The sequence below is a fragment of the Lissotriton vulgaris genome, chromosome 5, assembly GCF_964263255.1.
Source record: "Lissotriton vulgaris chromosome 5, aLisVul1.2, whole genome shotgun sequence".
Classification (NCBI taxonomy): domain Eukaryota; kingdom Metazoa; phylum Chordata; class Amphibia; order Caudata; family Salamandridae; genus Lissotriton; species Lissotriton vulgaris.
Window position 1 is genome coordinate 33234287 of NC_141693.1, and position 21436 is coordinate 33255722.

Here is a 21436-nt window from a genome sequence, read left to right on the forward strand (position 1 = left end):
CCCTCCTCCCCCACCAATAATTTGAAGCAAGCAGACTTAAGGTCTCTGTGATGGAGCCTGAGAGTCGACTCCCCTTTGCTGCCTCCCCAATTATATTTTCACTGGATGCACCTTATTTGTCACTGTCACCCCTCATACCCACACCTAAACCCCCCTTACTTTATCCTAACAAAGAATCAGTGACTAACAACAAAAACAAATAACCTTAGCCCATGCCTGTGCCTACCCCCTGTATCTACATCATATAAAACATCACATTAAACCTTTCTTTAAGACTTTAGGGAGTCCATATACACCTTAGCTTGAATTTCAGAGGTAAAGACTCTTGGGGTGTTCCTATAAATGAACTTTAGCCTCGCTGGATTCATCAAATAGGCTTGTAGGCCAATAGCTTGGCAAGGCTCGATCAATTCTCTCAAGCTCCAGTGTCTTTCCACAGTGATGTGGCAATAATCTGGCTTCGTAAAGAAAGATTGATTCTCAAAGGTCCGTTTAGCATTCGGGCGAGCTTTAGAGAAGACCTCTTCGCGGAGCAGAAAGTTCCCAAAATAAACTAAAATTGCTATTGGCATAGCTGATCCATCTCTGTCCAATTGTGGAGTTTTTTTTCCGCATCATTGGAAAGCGGTGGACCCGTTGTATCTCTACCTCCTAGTTCCAATGAAGGAGCTCTGGAAAGGCTCACTTTATCAGCCTCAGGACATAGGCCCTCGCATCCTCCCCTTCTACGCCTTCTTCAATTCCAAGAATCCAGAGGTTGTTCCGCCTTTGTCGATTTTCAAAATCCTCCATTTTCCATTGTAGATCTGTAAATTGTTTGTCATATGTCTCCGTCTGTACTTGGGCTTTCGCCTGATTATCCTCTAGAATGCTTGTGCGATCTTCCACCTGAGTCAGTCTAGTGTTCGTGTCCGTGCATGCCTTAGCCATTTTTCTAACTGCCCCCTGAAGTTTCTTTGTTGCCAGTCTTTTCTTCTTTCCAGCCATTCGGGTCTCCTCTTGAAGTTGTTTAATTGAATCAAATATCATCTTTAAGGAGGGTGCAGCGTCCTCCTCCTCTACACCCCGACAACTATGATCTGGATAAACACTCCTGGTAGCTGAGCAATCCCATTTTAGGGTAGGATCCGTATTGCCTCTACTACCTCTGCGGTACCCTTCTCCAGTTTGCTCCAAAGAGTGGGTATCCCTTTGCTTCCACAAGAGCTTCTTTTTTCTGACAACAGTAACTTTCTGTGGCTTGCCGGAGCTAGAAACGGAGCTAGAGCTGAAGATTGCTATTATCCTCTGCTTCAGAAGGACTAAGTTCGGATCCATCCAGCACAGAAAAAAACATATCCCCCAGATCAAGAGTATCCTCCGGGCTACTGTTAACTATGAGCCCCTGTACTAGCATACTCATATTCAGTTGCTCAGTATTGCCTGGGTCTTCCGGTGATGGAGATGCTCCGGATGTGGCACCCTGCTGTATTTCTCCTACTGGCGATGCTTGGGCCTGAACTAAATTTTCTTGAGAACTACAATTCCCAATGTCTTGACCGACGTTGTCATCATTGTCTACTCAGGGCTCACCCCCTGGGATAGCTGCGGGCTGTGTATATCTGGTAGAATCTACCTGGTAAGACTGTGCTTGCCCTTGTTTAAGCTTTTGCATCTCTTTTTGCCCGTGTTTCTCTTTTGTAGACAACACCTTTTTTTGAATAGGTAAGTCTTTTTTAGAGGCTAGCGGTGTAGTGGGGGGGGGAAATTCTGCTATACTATGATGTCTCCCTGGGTCTATTGGCCCGGACTTTGGTCCTTTGCCCCGCGCTCCACTACTAACACCTTCACCCCTTTTAACCATCTCAGGGTTCTCACCTTTACTTATGTCCAAATGGGTCCCAGTGTCCTTTATCTGAGTGCTGCTACTTGAACCTCCAAGAACCGACAATCTGGTTCCCTTCGATAACGCTATTCCGGCGTTATCTCCTTGTTCTGCGGGATCGGGAGCCTTCCCTCGTCCGCCACGAGCAGCCTTTGGAGGCATACTGACAGCCTTGGCCTCTGTCGTTTTGGTGCGCCGCACCGTCGTGAGCCGCTCGGCCCCTATGGGCGTCTCAGCCTCGGTGTTCCCGGCCCCTCCTCCGTGTCCATGCCTGACCTCGAGTGCGGTGCTCCGGAGCTCCCTCAGCCCAGCTCGAGCCGCGGCCAGCACCACCAAGAAAAGTTCCTCGGCCACCGCGAGGGGGTCGAGACCATCCAACAACAATGGGTAGGTCATGAGGGGGGAGTTATAGCCCAAAAATAATTCAGCTCGAACAAGTCAGCATCCGAGTCTCAGTCATTAGTCTCCAGGCAGCAAAGGAGCGATCGCAGCGGCCGTCAATCAGGCGCCTTCTTGCTTCACATCGATTTTTTTCATTTCTAATGAAAAGAGATTTGGACTCCTTCTATCCTGAGTTGTATCCTGATTCTCGAATTCACATTGTATTTGTGTTATTCTGAATTACTTATATTTGTAGAATCGGCTCTGTATTGATTTTCCTATACCTATATATGTTGATTTTGCGATGTGTATACATCTCATTATTTTTGGCCTTATAATAAATTGACAACTCTCCAGAAGGAGTCTGTGGCCCTTTCAGGTATGCTAAATTGAAGTATTGTTATGAAGTGTTTCCTCCTCTCAACCACTTTTAGTAGGTAAATAAAAGACCATCTACGCTAAAGTCTAGGAAACAGACAGGGGTGTAATTTAGCGTAATCAATACACATATTTGTTTTCTTGGAGATCAGAGTTGCCTCATCCATGGAATGTGGCTCTGGAGAGACTCAAAGGTTTGGCTGCTGGACGTCTGGCAATTCTGTGTGGGAGACAGACTGGTGCAGGCTCTGGCTAAGAAGGCACTGCATCTAAACCACAGAAATGAAGGAAAAATCACCTATCTTGCTCCGGGCAGCAGATTTAACCAATGTTTTCCCCCAAACTGTAAGTTTTACCTCCGATTCCTCCATCAGATGGACGTTCATGTGCAGGTCTCTGCCAGTCCACAGCAGCATCAGCAGAAAACTGAGCAGCAAGGCGACCACGAGCAGCCGCACAGCGTTGAGCACGGTGTAGTCTCTCTCCACTGGGCCCAGATTCAAAACTAAGGGCAAAGAAAATGAGGAAATCCAGATAAAAAAATAATATGGATCAGTGGATAGTTGAATCATTCACATGCTATTAACTAGCTTGAGGCTTCTGATTATTTTTGTGTTTATGGCATTGGAATACAAATGATCTTATAATATGTGGCTTTGACATTTAGATTTGCTTAAAAAACATTGGGCCATATTATCAAGACCGACGTTACAATTATCGCTGCTTTAGCGGCAGGAAAATGCTGCTAAAGCATCGATAATGGGCTTGATAATATGCCCTTGTGAATTCCCATAGAAGCCCATGTTCTGGTGTGAATATGGGCTTCTATGGGAATTCACAAGGGCATATTATCAAGCCCATTATCGCAGCTTTAGCAGCAGTTTCCTGCCACTAAAGCGGCGATAATTGTAACGCCGGTCTTGATAATATGGCCCATTGTTTTTTTGTTTCTTTTATTTACATAAAATCTGCCAGTACATTGGTAGGTGAACCTTGCACACAGAAAACTTTACATTATTGAATTAAATGATCGTTTCTTGGGGCAGCAGTGGTGTGAGCGTACATTGCAACAACCAATCCTCCCTCCCCCATCCAAGTTCAGTATTAAACCCCTCCGAATGAATGGCATGACCTCGGGGTATGGGGAGGCTCAATGACCCCTACATCTTCTGGCGTTCTAATCTTGCGTGTGAGGGTGCGATCCACTTATCCCTGTCTTTTCTGTTTTGAAAACCGTAATACCTCAGGCAGGGAGTCCAGTTCTTGCTAAACTTTTTAGGGCATCCTCTAGCCTTATATGTCACCTTTTCTGCACCCATGTATAGGTCCATTCTCACTCTCCATTCAGCCAATGTAGGCACATTCAGGGCTCCCGAGTACCGGGCTATGCCTCTTTTTGCGACTATCAACCCTAGAATGCACTGTAAGAGTTTGTGATGGGGGAGCTATACTTCAGTAAGGACGCCCAGTAGTATGTGTTTAGGATCCATGGAGAGTTGTGCCCTTAGTATCTCATTCAGCTCCCTTAGTATCTGAGACCGGTAGTTTTTAGGTCTCGCCTAGCGTTGCAGCGCAAAGGCGCTGCCATCGCTTTTCGAGGCATGTAGTATACACTATAGTGTAGAAGCTTTGAGGAAGCTCCGCCCACTCTCCGACTCATCTTCTTAATTGGCTTAAGTTATAAATGCTGCCTTCCGATTGGTTTTAAGTTTGATAATCCCTCCCCATGACAGCCATGTCAGTCATTTGTATTCTCCCATGGCTACTGGTCCCTTCCTAACCTCCCCTCCCGCAGTCTTGCGTGCTGCCGCAGGAGCCGGCCCATCTCCCCGGCTTCATGTTCGGCGGGGGCCAGGGTGGGCTCCTAGCACCCCACGGGGGTACCTTGAATGAATGAATTGAGTTTGAGTGAATTGAGTTTGTAAAAGTGCACAATACAGGAGGAGCTTCGCGCACGTCCAAAATGGCAGTGTGAGCTCAGGGCTCCCGAGACCCCCGCAGCCACCGGGAATATCCTGAATACAATCCTGATCCAGTGAACCGGAATTGCGTGGCAGAATAGAGGCGGCACCGAATGCAACATTCCGCGACTGGCTCCGACGTTGGGAGGCAAAGTTGTGGGTTCGGGGAGTTTGAGGCCTACGACCGGAAGGTGACCGGGGTCTTGGGTGTGACGACCAAGCCGGAGGTGGAGAAGGCCCAGGTTAAATCTACCAGGGGGGCCCGTCAAGTGCAGTCCAATAAGTTGGACCGTTATACGATGCCAAAGGGCTCGCCTGTGGGGTCTGGTCGGACACAAGACGGTGGGGCGGAGGCCTCTGGTGCTACTCCTGAGCTCACACTACACGACGTGATGGCGGCCAATGATGGAGTTAAGACGTCGCTTTGGCAAAAGATGGAGTCGTTGGACCATAAGTTGGGCACGGTGACTATAGAGGTCAATCTGATTCGGGCCGACCTCACTAAAACGAGTGAAAAAGTGAAGTCCCTGGATATTAAGACAGCGAGCCTGACCGATGATGTGGCGGAACTACAACAAGAGGTGCGGAGCTTGAAGGCTGCCGGAGAGATTGCGAGTTGCCAGCTGGATGAGTTTGAAGGGAGGGCCTGGAGGAACAATGTGCGTCTTACAGGGGTCCCGGAGAAAGCCGAGGTGCAGGCCCCCGATCTGTTTGTCAAAGATATCATTTTGAACCATTTGAAACCTAAGGGCCTGAGTACATTCTTCACTGTCGAGAGGGCGCACAGGGTGCCAGGCGGGCGGCCGCGCCCGGGCGCCCCTCCCCGACCGATGATTGCAAGGGTCCTCAATTTTAGAGACTCTAGGTTGGGGGGGCCTTTGAAGTTTGAGAACTCGACTCTTAACTTTTATTCTGACTTTACCCAGAAAGTACAGAAACAGCGGCAAAGCTTCCTTGGAGTTAAGCAGCGGCTAAGGGACAAAGGGTACAAATATGCTATGATGTTCCCTGCCAAGCTCCGAGTTGAGGCTCAAGGAAAGGTCTGTTTTTTTTACAATCCTGAGGTGGCGTCGTACTGGGTTGATGGTCTTCCGATGCGGACAGAGCCGCAGGGGCGTAGTGGCGGGGAAGAAGAAGGCGCACAGGACCAGTGAAGTTATCTGGGTCCGTGGACTACGAGGTGGGGGTGGTCTTTGGGGGGGGGGTGATGGGTCTTTTGGTTGTGTGCCTGCTCTCCTGGTTTGAGATTTGTTGCCGGTGTTAGTCCCGGAGGGGGGGTTGGGGGTCGGGGGTGCTGTACTCCTCCTCGTATCTATATTTAGATAGTAGTTTAGTTAGAGTATGGGGCGACAGGCACACTGCGAGTTGGGATTTGGCGAATGCCGAGTGCAGGGGTGCAGGGTGGGGGGGGGTGGGGAGTGTTGTTGAGTGAGTGTGATTTCTTTTGTTTTGTAATCTCAGGTGTTGACACTGTGGCGGAATTTGTGTTGCATGGGTACGGAGTCACGTAGTGCTCAGGGGTCGGGGATGAAGGTTTTGAGTTGGAATGTTAATGGCCTGGGGGACAAGATCAAGAGAGGGATGGTGAGCCAGCTTGTTAAGCGGCATTCACCGGATGTGGTGCTTCTACAAGTGACCCACTTGATTGGCAATAAATGTTTGGCACTTCACAAGGGTGGGTACAAGTTCGTGGCGCACGCAGGCTTCACTACTGGTTCCAGGGGTGTTGGGATTTTAGTCAAAAACTCCTTTCCGTTGTCTGTTCAGAACACTTGGATTGACCAGAGGGGTAGGTATGCGGGGGTCTCTGGGCAGGTCTAAGATTCGAGAGGCGCATTACCTCGGGAGAGGAATATCTGATCATTCCCCCTTATGGGTGGTCATTAGCCTAAAATTGCCGACGGTTGGCAGGGTAGCTCCCCTTAGTGCGTGGCAGTTGAGGGACCCCGCCATTAAGAAGGATGTCATTCGAATGTCGGATAGTTATTTTCAGGAAAATGCAGGATCGGTGGGCTCCGCTCAAACCCTTTGGGAAGCATATAAGACCGTGGCGAGGGGGTAAGTGTTGTCCCTGGTGGCTGGGAAGAAGAAGAGGGCACGTGCGGAAATGGTTCGGATGGAGGCGGAGATTTCACGCCTGGAAGAGAAGTTGGCTGCGACACAGGCGCCGGCGGACCTTCATCAGTTGCGCCTCCGTGAGGAGGTGTACAGAGTGCTTGTCAGGGGTAGGGCGGTGGTGAGTCATGCAGCTGTTCAGAGCCGTATTTATGAACACAGGGATAAGGCTGGAAAGTTGATTGCTTGGCTTGAGCGTGGGGAGCGGGCCTCTGTGTTGGTGCCGGAGTTGGAGGGTATGGAGTCGCGGATGCTTACAGACCCGTTGGCAGTGGCGGATGAGTTTGCTGATTATTACCAGAAGGTTTATACGGCGGGGAGTGACTATATGGTGGCAGAAAATAGGGAGATGATCAGGGATATTGTTATGCCTTGTTTGTCAAAGGAGGACAGGGGTTAGCTTGATTCTGCATTAACGGATGACGAGGTAGCCCAAGCGATTAGGCAGATAAAATCCGGTAAGGCGACTGGTCCGAACGGGATTCCCATCGAAATATATAAGTTGAATGCTAATAAACTGGCTCCCTATGTGCGCGCCATGTTTCTGGAGAGCAAGGAGTGCGGTGAGCTGCATTACGATCAGCGCATTGCTAACGTAGTGGTTCTCTATAAAGCGGGCAAACCCAGGACGCAGTGCTCCTCTTATAGGCCCATATCACTCCTAAATGCAGAGCCTAAGATATTGGCGAAGCTCCTGGCGACCAGATTGGTCAAGGTGATTACGACTTTAATTCATTCGGATCAGACGGGCTTTATGCCACGTCGTAATACGGCGCTAAATCTACGTCGGTTGCAGCGGGTCCTTGGAGGGGCCTCGAAAATACATGAACCGATGGTGTTGGTCTCCTTGGATGCTTCGATGGCCTTTGATCGGGTGGAGTAGCGGTATTTATTTGCTGTGTTGGAAAAGTTAGGCTTTGGAAGTGAGCTTGTTAGTTGGGTACGCTTGGTATACACTAAGCCTCTGGCTAGGGTGATTGTTAATAACTGCAAGTCCAGTGATTTTCAGTTGGGGAGGGGAACGAGGCAGGGATGCCCGCTGTCTCCGTTGCTCTTTGCGCTCGCGATGGAGCCGCTGGCCACGTGGGTGCGATGGGATAGGTCGATCCGGGGTTTACGTTGGACTTCCGAATGGGAAGACAAGATTTCGCTGTATGCCGATGATGTGTTGCTTTACCTCACTAGGCCTAAGGAGTCCTTCGGGGTTTTCCTAGATGTGTTTGCAATCTTCAGCAGGTACTCCAGCTTGGTCATCAATTGGGCCAAGTCGGTGATCTTTGTGGTGGTTGGGGAACCTCCGGTGGTCCTGCGGTCGTGTCCAGTGTGAATTGAGACGACTGGGTTTTGGTATCTGGGTATTTATATCACGCTCGATCCGAGGCTGCGGTATGAACGTAACGTGGCTGCTCTGTTGAGTAGGTGTAGGGCAGACATGGAATGCTGGAGGTCCCTTCCTCTCTCTATGCTTGGGAGAGCTGTTTTGTTTAAAATGATGGTGCTTCCTCGGTTTTTGTACGCATTGCAGAATTTGATGGACCCTGTGCCGGTTGCCTATTTTAAGGAGATAGAGGCCCTCCAGAGGCAGCTCCTCTGGGGTGGTAGCGATCGTATAGCCTTCAGTAAGTTGACCCTTCCTTGGTACGATGGTGGGATGGGGCTTCCAGATATACGCAAGTACTACTGGGCCTCCCAGTTGGCCGCAGTGAACCATATAGTGTATGGGATTCCAGGAGACCAGGGCTACGCCATGGACCGGGGTCAGGCCCCCGGAGGGATGCTTGATAAGGCTTTGTATTCCAGACCTGGTAGGTTCCCTCTGACTGGTCCGACTGCCTATGTGATACGGGTGTAGCACGCGGCTAATAAAAGTCTGGGGTGGGAAGGTAGACTCACGCTGGCCACCCCTCTGTTGAATTCTGAGAAGTTGGGTAGTATGTGGAAGACCAAGGGCTTTGATAGAGGGGACCTCATTGGCATCACTAGGATTGGGGATGTGTGGGGGAAAGGTGCAGTTCACAAGTTTGAGTCCCTTGTGGAACAGTATAAATTACACCAAAATTAGTATTTCTGCAATTTGCAGGTGAGGCATGCGTTAACTACGCATGTCCCTAGGGGTACAGTTCTCCCGGAGGCGTCCCCTCTGGAGGACCGGGTGCTTGATGGACATATCCCCGAGAAAACAATATAGTTGATTTATCGTAAACTGGTGAATCACTCCGAGGACCCGCTGCTTAAGGTTAGGGCTCAGTGGAGTGCAGATGGGCTGGAGTTAGATGATGAGGACTGGACTGAAGCAGTGGCCTCTGCAGTGGCCTCTCCTAAGGTAGTTGCTATCCAGATGCGGCTCCGGTTGGTGCAGCTGAAGATCCTGCATAGGTCTTATATTACGGGGCCGCGCCTGGTACGAATGGGTCGAGCTGAGAGTGGTGCTTGTAGGCGGGAGTGTGAAGAAGAGGGTACCTTGATGCATACATTCTGGCATTGTGATATGATACATACATACTGGGCCGAAATACATGCTGAGCTGGGGGAGGTGCTGTGAGTAGAGGTGAGACCGGAGGCTCGGAGATGTCTGTTGGATGTTTGGGAACCGTTCGATTTAAGTGTGTCTCAGAAGCAGTGGGTAACGTTGACATACATGGTGGTGAAGTGTAATATTGCCCAACTTTGGGGTGCTAGTCAGCCGCCCCGGGTCACCAAGTGGGCGGAGGACCTTGATTGGTGTATGTTCAGGGAACAGTCAGTTTATGTGGCCCGGGGGTGCCCGCGAAAATGGGGGTAAGTCTGGGGGGCTTGGAACAGTCACCTGGGTGAAATCTGTGATCCGCCCATGTCAGGCCTTGATGAAGTATTGCCAGAATCCGATGGACCCTAATTATTCATTGTAGATCATTTCATTCTGTGCGGTTCTGTTACCTGTGCATTGAAATTGCTGACGATTACCTGAGAGTTCTTTTATGTAAATTTGTTTTGTTGTTTAATAAAAAGATTTTCCCCCAAAAAAAGTGCACAATACCCGAAGGTGTCTTAGCGCTGAGCGGACCAAGCCGACACGGCAGAGCAGGAAGGGGAATCATCCGGCGTTAGGGCTGAGTCGGTGGGACAGCCAGGTCTTCAGCTGCTTTCTAAACAACTGCAGGTTTAGTGGGGAGCGGAGGGCTGGAGGGAGGGGATTCCATAACCTTCCCCTTTGAACTCTTCAAGTTCTCCCACCCCATTTTACTCGCTTAAATCTTGGGATCTGAACCTTGTGTCCTGTGCTAGACCTCAGTGTTCTACTGGGAGTGAACCAGGTAAATAGTTCTTGAAAGTAAAGAGGGCCGTACCATGAAGTGCCTTATGCACCAGGCATAAGGCTTTGAACGAAATTCTCCTCTCCACAGGAGCCAGTGCAGGCCCTGTAGAAGATTCGCCACAGGGTTGAACTTAGGAATGTTTAAGAGAGTTCTTACCACAACAATTTGAAGAGACTTCAGTTTTTTTATTGAATAGTTTGGAATGCCTAGATAGAGTGTATTACAATAGTCTAGCTTTGACCCCACTAGGGCCAACATTACAATCTTCTGAAGATCAGTTGGAATAAACTGAGTATTTTTTTCAGAACCCGTACTAAATACTAAATAGTAGCCACCGGAGGTCACTGCGTTGATCTGAGCACTGAAGCATAGATTGGTATCAAAAATGACTCCAAGATTTTTCGCCTTCAGCCCTGGCTTCGGTAAACCCCCAACTCCTGGGGCCACCATGACACATTCCAGAAGGAGGTTTCATTCCCAAAAAGCAGTACCTTTGTCTTCCCAGAATTCAGCTTTAGGCAATTTTCCTCCATCCAGCCAGCCACAGCGGACATGCAGCTGCGGAAATTGTGAGCGTCCATCTCAACCTGGGATGTTACCGACACCACAATCTGTGTGTCATCTGCATAGGAAAGTACGGACAGACCAAAAGTCACAATAAGCTGAACCAGGGGGGTAATGTAAACGTTAAAAAGCGTTGGACTGAGAGCGGATCCCTGTGGGAACCCACATGGGAGGGAGAAGGGGCTAGATTTCCCCCACCCACCTCAACCCACTGTTGCCTGGTCAGCAATGACAGTGCCGTTCTCCTAATGCCCAGCATGTGCAAGCATCTACCCAGGAGCGCATGGTGGGCCGTGTCAAATGCAGCAGAGAGATCGAGTAGAATTAGTGACGCTCTGCCGCCCTTATCCACTCTGCCTCTAATTTCCTCCGATGCTGCCACCAGTGCTGACTCAGTGCAGTGCTGGGCTCGGAACCCATGCTGGGCAGGGTCCAGCAATCGATGGGCATCCAGAAAGGTCTGTAGATCTGCGTTCATGGTCTTCTCTAGGACCTTAGCCGGAAAGGGGAGACAGGAGATCAATCTGTAAGTGTCCACTGACCTAGGGTCCAGAGAGGGTTTTTTTTACAAGTGGGAGAATGGAGGCTTTCTTCCAGATGTCAGGATATATTCCAGTGCTTAGAACCTGGTTCAGAAGGTCAATGAGTGGACCCGCCACCTGACTAGACAGCTTATTAAAAATCCCAGAGGGACATGGATCGGAGGGAGCCCCCGACTTGATAAAGCTCATCAGGCTGATGTTTTTTTCCTGTGTAAGTGGAGAGAACTCCTAGAAGGTGGGGGAGGCCTCCTGACCGTAGTCTGAGTCAGGGGCCCAGGACTCCTTCAAGTTCCTGCTGAGGCTGGCACTGGGCGGCTGCTGCGAAAACGCATGGAAAATGGAATTGACCTTGGATTGAAAATGAGCCGCCATCTATCCGCAAAAACAAAACTGCACTTCTTTGGGCCACAGGTCAAACGTCGCCTACCTTCTGGGGGGCATTTCTCAGCCTCCAGGGGTCCGATCGTCCTGCTTTTGGCCTCATCTTGCTCCTGGTGGCGCTTGCCCCTGCTCCCTCCTTCCTGCCAGGCCTCTGGGTTTGTTCAAGATGGCGTCATCCAGGGTCTCCTGTCACATGGTCTCTGAGAGCCCCTTCCCCCCAGGGCTGCCTTCGCCCTGGTGCAGCTTGGTGCCTGGCACCCAGTGATAGCTGTTGATGGATGAGCCTGTAGCTCCACCCATCTTCTCTTCCTAGGAGAGGAGGCCTTAGCTCTAGGCCTGGGCAGTAAATTCCGTTACGCTCGCGGAATTTGCAGAATTTGGGTAATTTCGCGTTCAGCGGAGAACGCGAAATTGCCTAAAATTCTGCGTTCCACAACTTCGCGAAATTTTTGGCTTGTTCGCGTTCTCAAATGCGTGTTCGCAAGATATTTCCCCCAGCACGGAAACAGCGATTGCCAACAGTAAAAAAGCATCGCCAACAAGCAATTCTGCGTTTTCACAGAATTTCTGCGTGTTCGCTGAGATTTTTTACCGTTTCGCAGAGATTTGTGTAACGCGATTATGCAAATTCTGCCCACCCCTACTTAGCTCGTGGAAGAAAGGTTTTCAATCCAGCCCGCTGAGGGCAGCCCCCAGCCAGGCCCTGGTTATGGCTGACTCAGAGAAATATGACATTTCTGGATGACCCAAAAGCAGTACAAATATGACTTTGGACTCTGCAGAATACTCATTTTCACTCCGCTACAGTGGACTTTAGTGCGTGTCTAGAATTTGTAGGCCTTTAGAAAGTAAACCTAGCCCATGCATTTCCTATCCCCCTAAGAGAATAATGGAATACACGCTGTAAAGCACACTGACTTTCCCTGGCATGTTTCTTCCCATGCCATAAAGCCTATTCCATGTCACCACCCCATTCTGCACCAGTCTATCTGCACCTGCTCCTTGGCTGCGCACACTAGGAATCTCCCCTGTGCAGCCCCTACATGTGTGCACACGCATGCACACGTGTCTGCATGTAACCAGCCCGGTGTCCCTTACTCCAGCTGCTGCGCAGTGGCCTGGTCAAGCCAGGGGGGCACCAGTAAAATCCCCATACAGTCTCATTCCTGGTGAGTTCACTGTGGGTGAGTCCCAACTTATGAGGCTCCCCCACAGCAAAAACTCAACGATTAGGTGCTCAAAAATCAAAAAATCTGTGCGGCCCATATTGTCAGAACCACCTTCTAACAGTGTGTATCTACGGTTCCTCCCACAGAAAAAAAGCTTGACGTGTTCCAGTTTATGTTGTATCCCACCTGGCTACCACATTCCTTGAACAGTTGCAGTATCAATGGAAGTGACTTGTCAGATTAGTTATATAAAGTAGGATGGAGTCCGCGTACAGTGAAAACCGTTCATCTCTGAGGCATCCAATTTCATCTCTAAATCTGCTCTGTTCTGAATGCACTCTGACCGAGCGTGCCAGTGGTTCTAGTACCAGAGGGAATTGCAAGGGGGACAGACGACAGCCTTGTCTAGTACCTCTTTGTACTGGGAAGTCGACCGATATCACCCCATTACCTTGAACACTGGCTCTCTGGTTGGTATACAGCAATTCAATACATGTCGTGAAGCCAGGGCCAAGTCCAAATGTTACAAGGGCTTGGTGCATAAATGGCCAATCAGCAGCATCAAAGGCCTTCTCGGCGTCCAGGGAGAGCAATGCATGTGGGGTGGACCGATTATTCACCGCATCCAACCAGTTGCCAAGCGATGGAGATTAAAGCTCGTAGCTCATTGAGGCATGAAGCCAGATTAATCATGGTGACTGAGGGAAGTGTTCGCTGGCAACAGGCGATCCGCAAGGGTCCCAGCCAGAGTCATAGTTTCGACATTAAGTCATGATATTGGACGCTAAGACCCACAATCTGTGGGGTGCTTCTCTGACTTGGAAATCACCACCACTGTGGCATTGCAGAGATCTTTAGGGGGTGTCCCTTTGTCTTGCGACGCTTGGGACATGTTTCCAACTTACCTCTCGAAGTGGTGGTCACACCCAGAGGTCCTTCGTCTCCCTGCCTGCAGTGTTTTTGCAAATTGGAGGTTCTCCATTGAAAATAACAGGGCACCCGACCTCAAAACAGCACTCTGCACCCGGCCGCCCCAGTGCCGCCGAGGGTGCACCTTTTGTGCTACTTTGTTTCCCCATTTGTCCTGACCTAAACCCTAGGAGCTTTGCTCCCACTACCCAGTGGCCTGCTTGTGGGCAGCCACCAACTGGTGGCCTTCTATCCCGCAATGGATAACATTGGGCTTCAACACTCTGCAACCGGCGGCCATAGTGCCGCTGAGGGTGAAACAAGAGTGCATCACTGACCCTGGGGGACCCCTGAGTCTAACCCCAGAACCTTAACTCCCACCGTCAATAACTTACCTGTGAACCAATAACCTGTTTTTCCCCCATAGGATAACATTGACAATTTTCTTCCAAAAAGTTTCTAAGTGTGGAGTTTTGAAATCTAAAAATATTCTTTAAAAATCGCACAAATAACCAAAAAGTATTTACTTACCTGTTTGCAGGAAATGTCCCAGTGCTGAATATAGATATCCCACACTGAGATAGAAAAGTAACGTAAAAAGCAACTTACTTGTAATTTAATGAAAAAGCCTATTCATTTTAATGTACTGTATGTGCTAAGTATTGCAATCTACTGCATCCCCTGTAAATCAAACAAAGTACAATTCCTATTGCATTTTCAAACTGTTCTATAATCAGCAACTTATTACTGTAAAGCATTTAATGCTTACCTGTGCCAGGCTTGCTCGGCTCTTAAAATAAACAACAGTATATTCTTATACAAACATAATTGGCTTAGAGTCCAGTCCTTGAGTGTGTGAATTCATTTTCTTACTGAGTGTGTACATCAAATGCTTAACACTGCCCTCTGATACTGCCTTACTGTTCAAACACTCTACCACAAATATACAGTAAGGTTCTATCTAACTTTAACCTCTGGGGACTCAATACACACTATACCTCATTTTGGTGTGGTATATATAGGGCCAGTTTGCTGCAACTAGTCTGATTGGGATCCTGCTGATCAGGACCCCAGTCTCTGTGCTTCTTATCTAAATTGTAAACAACCACAGGGGCAACCCACCAACCTGAACCAGGGGCAGTCAATATGTATCCTGGAATGTATCATGGAAGATCCTTCTCCTACCTGGCGGCCAAGACATGGAACTCCCTCCCCATCCACCTACGGCTGACCCAGGACCATCTCTCCTTCAGGAAACAACTCAAGACCTGGCTTTTCGAGCAGTAACGGAGCCCCCCCCCCCCCAGCGCCTTGAGACCCTTCCGGGTGAGTAGCGCGCTTTACAAATTGTTCTGATTGACTGATTGATTGATATTCCTAACAACAGTTCAGGAGACAATTAATAGACAACACTAATAATCAATTCACACATAAACAAATTCACATTTACAGAGAAGGGAAAAAGAGGAGACAAGAATCAGGGAGAACCATAAATCAGATAAATCAGAAAAAACTTTTAGAAAAATATCACAAATTTATTAAAAATATATAATTAAGTAAACACGCTCAGATAAATATTTGCTGGTATACAAAACAATACATCACAGAAGGACAAATATGTTACAATAAAGATACAACATATACAAAGATTATGTGTCCTTTGAAATTGATTGGCCACATATGCGTCAACGGCGTTTCAACCGCTGCTTAATTGCGTGGTCATCATCAGGACAAATTAGTTCACTGAGCATCAAGTAATTTCTGTAATTACAAATGCATTTGTCAAAATTACTGGTTTGGGCTCCCTTGAGAAAAAAGAGAAAAAGAAGTTACAGAAGAGCAGAAAGAAAGAGAAAACCTTGTTGTTTTGTTGAAAAATTAGAGCTAAACTTCACCAAAATAAGAGGAAAAAGGAAAGGATTCCATTCACCACCCAAGTGAAAAAAGTTACCAACACCAAAAGTTTATAAATTTCAGAAAATTCACCTGTATTAAAATTATTGTGTGCGCAATCACATCAATTTAGAAGCGCTTTCAGGGGAATACAATTCCATAGTATTCTGTAAATAGAAAACTCAAATGAACAGCGAATCTAATTCGTCAAAACATCTATAAAAGCCATGGAGGTGACCACTTACTTAAAAACTGTAATCAATACTCCGAAGCAAGGTTTCAGCTTCAGTGCTTCGTAAGTATGCCAAAAAATGCCAACAGGGAATAAAGACTCAATCTTCAATCATCAGTTTCACCCGGCAATAAGCTTTAAAGGAAAAGGGGGAAGGGTTAACTATGTTTGTATATCCTGCGTTACACAGTTGAGGACCCTATAGGTTGTCTCACGGGTCAAGCTGTGATGTAAACATAGAGAAGGAAATGCATCCTTCTCTATGTTTAACACAAGCAAAACGGAGATCATGCTATTTACTGAGACAAGTGCCAACTGGTCCCCGAGCTGGTGGCCGCAAGAACTGGGTATAGCGCCAACCCCCAAAGCAGTGGTAAAGAACTTAGGGGTATTAGTAGATAACAAGCTAAACATGGATGAGCACATAACATCAACTAAACACGCATGCTTCCACGCCCTAAGTCTTCTGCGGAAAGTCTTCCGTTTTCTTCCCCTTTCCACTCGTAAAACTTTGATACAAGCTTTAGTACTCAGTCGACTAGACTTTAGTGATGCCCTCCTCATTTCTGCCAAAGATTCCGCGTTACAGTCCCTGCAGGTGGTCCAAAACACAGCAGCCTGCCTGGTAACCAATTCCCCTCGCCGTTCCCCTTCCATTCCCCTCCTGCATAAACTTCATTGGCTCCCCATTCGCAAGCGAATTCTTTTTAAAATATGCTGCCTTGTTTTCAAAGGCCTCCACCAACTTGGCCCAACATACTTAGCCAACAAACTGATCACCTATGCCCCCGCACGAAGGCTACGGTCGGAAGGCAAAGGCCTCCTGGTAATCCCCCGCTTTAAGAAAACAAAGTGGGGCGGGAGAGCCTTCTCCCACATAGGGCCAAAAATGTGGAATCAGCTCCCTGAGACACTTCTACTTAATCACAACTACCTTAGCTTTAGAAAGAATCTGAAGACCTTCCTGTTCTAAAACAACACTAATTTACACTTCTACTCTCATCAGCGCGGAGATACCCCAGTGGGGTGATTCATGCACTTTACAGCATATCCAAATAAAATTAAAAAAATATCCTCCACTTTACTTTAATATTGTTTACAAAAAGGCTTAGTGGCTAATACAGACCCAGCATCATTAAATCATGGACAAACATAGAATTAAACTGCCAGCCTAGCCGTGTTTGGCTGGCTGTGATATCTGTGCACAAACACCTAAAATATGTGCAACTAGAAACTGAATCAATATCAGGCACCAAAAACCATGTAGGTCATCACATTGCCATACTATGTATCGAGGCACATTCCGATTTTAGAAGTAAATTCCCTAAATTGGAAACGACGAGTACTTAGGTACACTCCATATTGGCTACTGCTGTACCCTGATAAGTCCTTAGTATATGGTACTGAGGTACCCAGGGCATAGGTACACCAGGGGTCCCCCATGGACTGCAGCATGCATTTTGCCACCCATGAGAGACCACTCAAACTATGGCTATAGGCCTGCCACTTCAGCCTGTGTAAGCTGGTGCTAGAACCACTTATGAGAGATATAGGTTCCTCTATATCGGAGGCCACTGCACTTAAAAGCTATAAGTCACCCCTAAGGCCGGCCTTTCAATCCTGAAGGCAGGCTGCTTGGTTCTAAGTGTGAGGGTGCCCCTGCATGAGCAGGACACCCCTACACCCTTCTGAGTCCATTCTCCCAGGTTATAAGTGCCTCAGCCAAAATAACATATAGGGCCTCATTTATGAGGTTGTAGCATATGGCAGGAACGCAGGCCTTACAGCTGCGCTGCCCTACGGCAAAAGAAAAGGGCAGGAATTGGCCATATCACTCAGACACAGCGCATTCCTGTTCTATTCCCCCGCGCCGGTGCACAATGGGCTGTTGTGCACCAGCGCAGGCACCATTGCACCATGGTGCAAGGGCACCTGCGTTACGGGGATGATTATTTCTATGCAGGAAGGGAAACCTTCCTGCACAGAAACAATCAGAAGAGGCCATTTCCTCTTTCTATGTGTGCTTCAGAATGCAGCACACACAGAAAAATGAAAAACAAAGAGAAATAAATATTTCTACTCGTTGTGCCTCCCTTACGCCATTTCTCGTAAATCTGGGCAGTGTCAAAAAGCCATATATGTTGCTGGGAACGCCCTCAGCAACACCCATTGCACGCCCCTTTAACGCAGAAAACTGCGTTACGTGGAGCCATATTTACGAGGCAGCATTAAGCCCAAACAAGTGGTTCAGTGCTGCCACGTAAATATGGAGCAGGCTCCTGCACCACGGAGCGTCCCAAAAAGTGGCGTTACGGCGGCGCAAGGGGTCTCATAAATAAGGACCATAGAGTGGCCATGCATCATTACGCTATTACTATCTCTAAACTGAGTGTAACAAACCCTGTCATCATACCCCCACATTGTGAATGGTGTGGGGGTATGATTCCGTGCATTGTAAAGCTCTTCCAGGTAGCTCTCAGTGCTCCCAGAACCAGTCTTCTAGAGTCTGACAGCCAACTGTGGCTGCTGCCGACCAGAGTCACAAATCTGCCCTCCTGCTGCTGAGTCACGCTTTAACAGGGGAAGGCAGGACAATAGATATCCTGTCACAGGGAGGTGTGACCACTTCTCAGAAAGGGTTTAGTGCATAGGGGCAGGGTGGGAGCACCACTGAGACTGCTTGAAGGGCACATCTGGTGCCCTCCTTACATACTCCAGTTCAAACTAGTTCAGTGAGCCGTTGGCTCCTGCTCTGCCACAAAACTAGACAAAGGACCTGGGAGTATCCTCCCCACTGTCCAACCCCTCCTAGGGAAAGGTCATCCCAACCCTTTCCCTAGGGTACTTAATAGATTAGCTGGTAGGTCCCTAGATTCCTCATGGGACAAGATTCAGATCATACACCACTTCAACTTCGACCATCTGGGCACTCTGGACTTTGATGGGCTTCGCTTTGGGAACCGAGACTGCAACGGGGGAGATTCCTGCTGCTCCTGGTCTCGTTGTCCTGCTGGTCTTCTGCAACGCCAGTACTCGTGTTCCATGCAAGTTCTTCACCAGGCCTGTGGACATCCAAGACACCTGAAGATATATCCCTTGGAGTGAAGGAGTCACTCCCCTGCATCTGCAGGCACCACAACGCAGCTTATCAGTCTGCTGATCCTGAGCTCCCACAGACTCTGAAAGGCTCAGCAACACAGGTGGTTGTTCTGCAACTCCCTCGAGGCCTGCACTGCCTTTATACCGAGTTTGAGGCCAGTATCCCTTGTCGGAACCGCTAGAACAGAACCTCTGTGCAACACATCGACTTGTCGTTGCCAAGGCTTGTCGACTCTCTCCTCCAGAGATCTTTGGGCTCCAGGAGTTCCAATCTCAACCAACTTCTGCAGCCACGTTCTTCACCCTCACCACTTCCTCTGCACCTTTGGGCCTTCTTCATTGGTGAGCTGCTCGAGGTCCTCTTGCGACTTCTGCTTGTGGTAAGTCACTTCGACTTTGCTTGCCATTGCCAAGGCTTGTTGGTGCCCTTGCCAGACACAGACCCCTTGGCTCTTGACATCTGACTTGGGACAGCTTGTGAACGGCTCCTGGTCTTTTACAGCACAGCCTGGTCCACACAGCTGCAACTACAAGGGCACCATCAACCTCTCCTGCATCTCAAACATCGGTGGGCATTGGTCTAACGTGCCTCTTGGTCACTCCTGAGTGGCATAGACTCTGCTTGCAGGTACCTCTCCTCTTGAATCCACCTTTGGGTTCCACTGGACTCCTTTGTCTTCACCTCCAGCTGCATCTTTCCTGAAGTCCTCCATTGTGATCTATGGCAGTTTCCGCCATCACTCGACACCTATGCACCCAGCTTCCCTGGTGTAGGTATCCAGGTTCCTGGGATATCCACACAAGGGTGATTCTCCAACCTTCCATCTTTCATGGGGTTCCTTCAGGGTCCACTGGGAAAGGCCCTTGTTCTTTAAAATTGCAACTGCAACTTACCCATGGTCTAACATTGAGCATGCAGTTGTGTTCCCACTCTGCACACAACCTCCGTAGGGTTGCCAGATTCTTACCTATGGTGGTTCCTTGGGTCCCCGGCTAGTCTACGTCTTCTGAATCCATTTTTGACTTGAGTCGTGGTTCGCATTCCACTATTTTAGTGTATGGTTTGATCTCCCCCTAGAGACCACTGCGTATTTGTACTACTTACGTGCTCTATTTCCTAGGTATAGTGTGTATTCTGTTTATATCTCCGGGTAGGAGATAATACATTGTGTTAGTGAGTGTTTGTTATAAAATACCTATTTTCATAACTGCACTGTGTGATTCTTTTTCACTTAACCTACACCATAAGATTAAGTACTGGTAAAACAAGCTGCTTTACACTCCTACTGGGCTACGCCTGAAGGCTGCTCTCCGCAGCTATCACTTAGAGAGCTTTCTAAGGTTGCCTATGACCACTAAAATCACCATAAGGGTTGTCTGAACTAGTGCAGGGTGCTACACTTACATATACTAAGCCAGCATCTCACTGTGGGTCTCCTCCCTTCTCTTAAGGGCTATTGTGTTCTGCGCTCTGTCTCATAGCACTGTCTTGTATACCTCCCATAGAGTAACTGCAGAGGACACTGAGCCCTCGTTTTCGCAGAAATATAGCTCAGTATCTGTTCGGATCGCACGCCTGCGTTGTCATACATGTCCCAGGCCTTCAGTCTCCATTCTTGTTGTGGTCTATGCCTACTTCCCCCCACTGTTAACCAAAGGGATTAGTGGTCAGATATTCCTCTGGCCAGGTAATCCACCCTCTCTGTGATCTGTATCTCTACCGCTGGAGCGAAAAGATAGTCAAGTCTAGAAATACCCTGAGGGCACAAGAAAAGTGTGAGTTGGTACGGTCAACTGAGTCAACCAGTGGGGTGGGTATGCATGTCTGTAGTAGAGAATTCCACAGCAACATGAAGTTTAAACTAATGTGGGTTTATTCAGTACAGCAGTGCCCCAACAGCCATTCCTAACGCTCCTCGGCAGAATCACCAACATTCCAAGGTGCACTCTGGAGAGCATTCTAGGATGGAACCAACCTGCAAGGAAAAGGAGGGAGAGAGGGAGAAAGGAAGGAATGACCCAAATAACTGGTGAAAGAGATAAAAGGAAAGAAGGGTCGATAGGACCATAGAAAGGAAAAGAGGGGAAGATCATAACACATCTCCCTTCCAATAGTAGAGAAAGGAAAAGAAGAAAAGGGGACATAGCTGGAAAAACCAGAGAAGAAACGAGACAGAAAGACCACAAGAGAAAAAGGAAAACCACGCAAAGGAAGGGGAAACTCGCAGAGTTGCGAGGACACAGATAGATTTATCTCATGACTAGTCCCTTTGCCACTTAGGTGATTTTACAATTCTGTCACTACGTTTAACCACAGGCATGTTAGTCTTGTTTGAACCATTATCAGACGAGTTACACATGGTCTGCTCTGAATAAGGAACTAGTCTGTCCATGCTCCACATTCTGCCATCATCCATGGTGACTACATTCTTCTTGAAATCACTTATCTTTACAGGGCTGTAATATTTATTGTACCTGTTCAAGAAGTTAATAGGTTTCTTAACATAGACTTGTTGACCTATTCTCCATTCTCGTGGTTTGACTCCCCATCTGTGATCATAATCCTGCTTGTATTTCTCTTGATGACGTATGATCTTCTCCTTGGTTTCTTGACCATCACATACAACTGATTTGTCTTCAAATAACCTATTG

The 21436-nt window shown here is 48.2% G+C and overlaps 1 protein-coding gene across 1 annotated transcript in view; it reads right to left on the reverse strand.

The window, feature by feature from the left end:
* LOC147710051 (uncharacterized) overlaps positions 1 to 21436 on the reverse strand; it is a 356563-nt gene that overhangs the window by 48441 nt on the left and 286686 nt on the right. The window contains exon 3 of the mRNA XM_086919933.1: positions 2980 to 3128. Coding sequence (XP_086776059.1) covers positions 2980 to 3128 — 149 coding nt within the window. The remainder of the gene's footprint in view (positions 1 to 2979; positions 3129 to 21436) is intronic.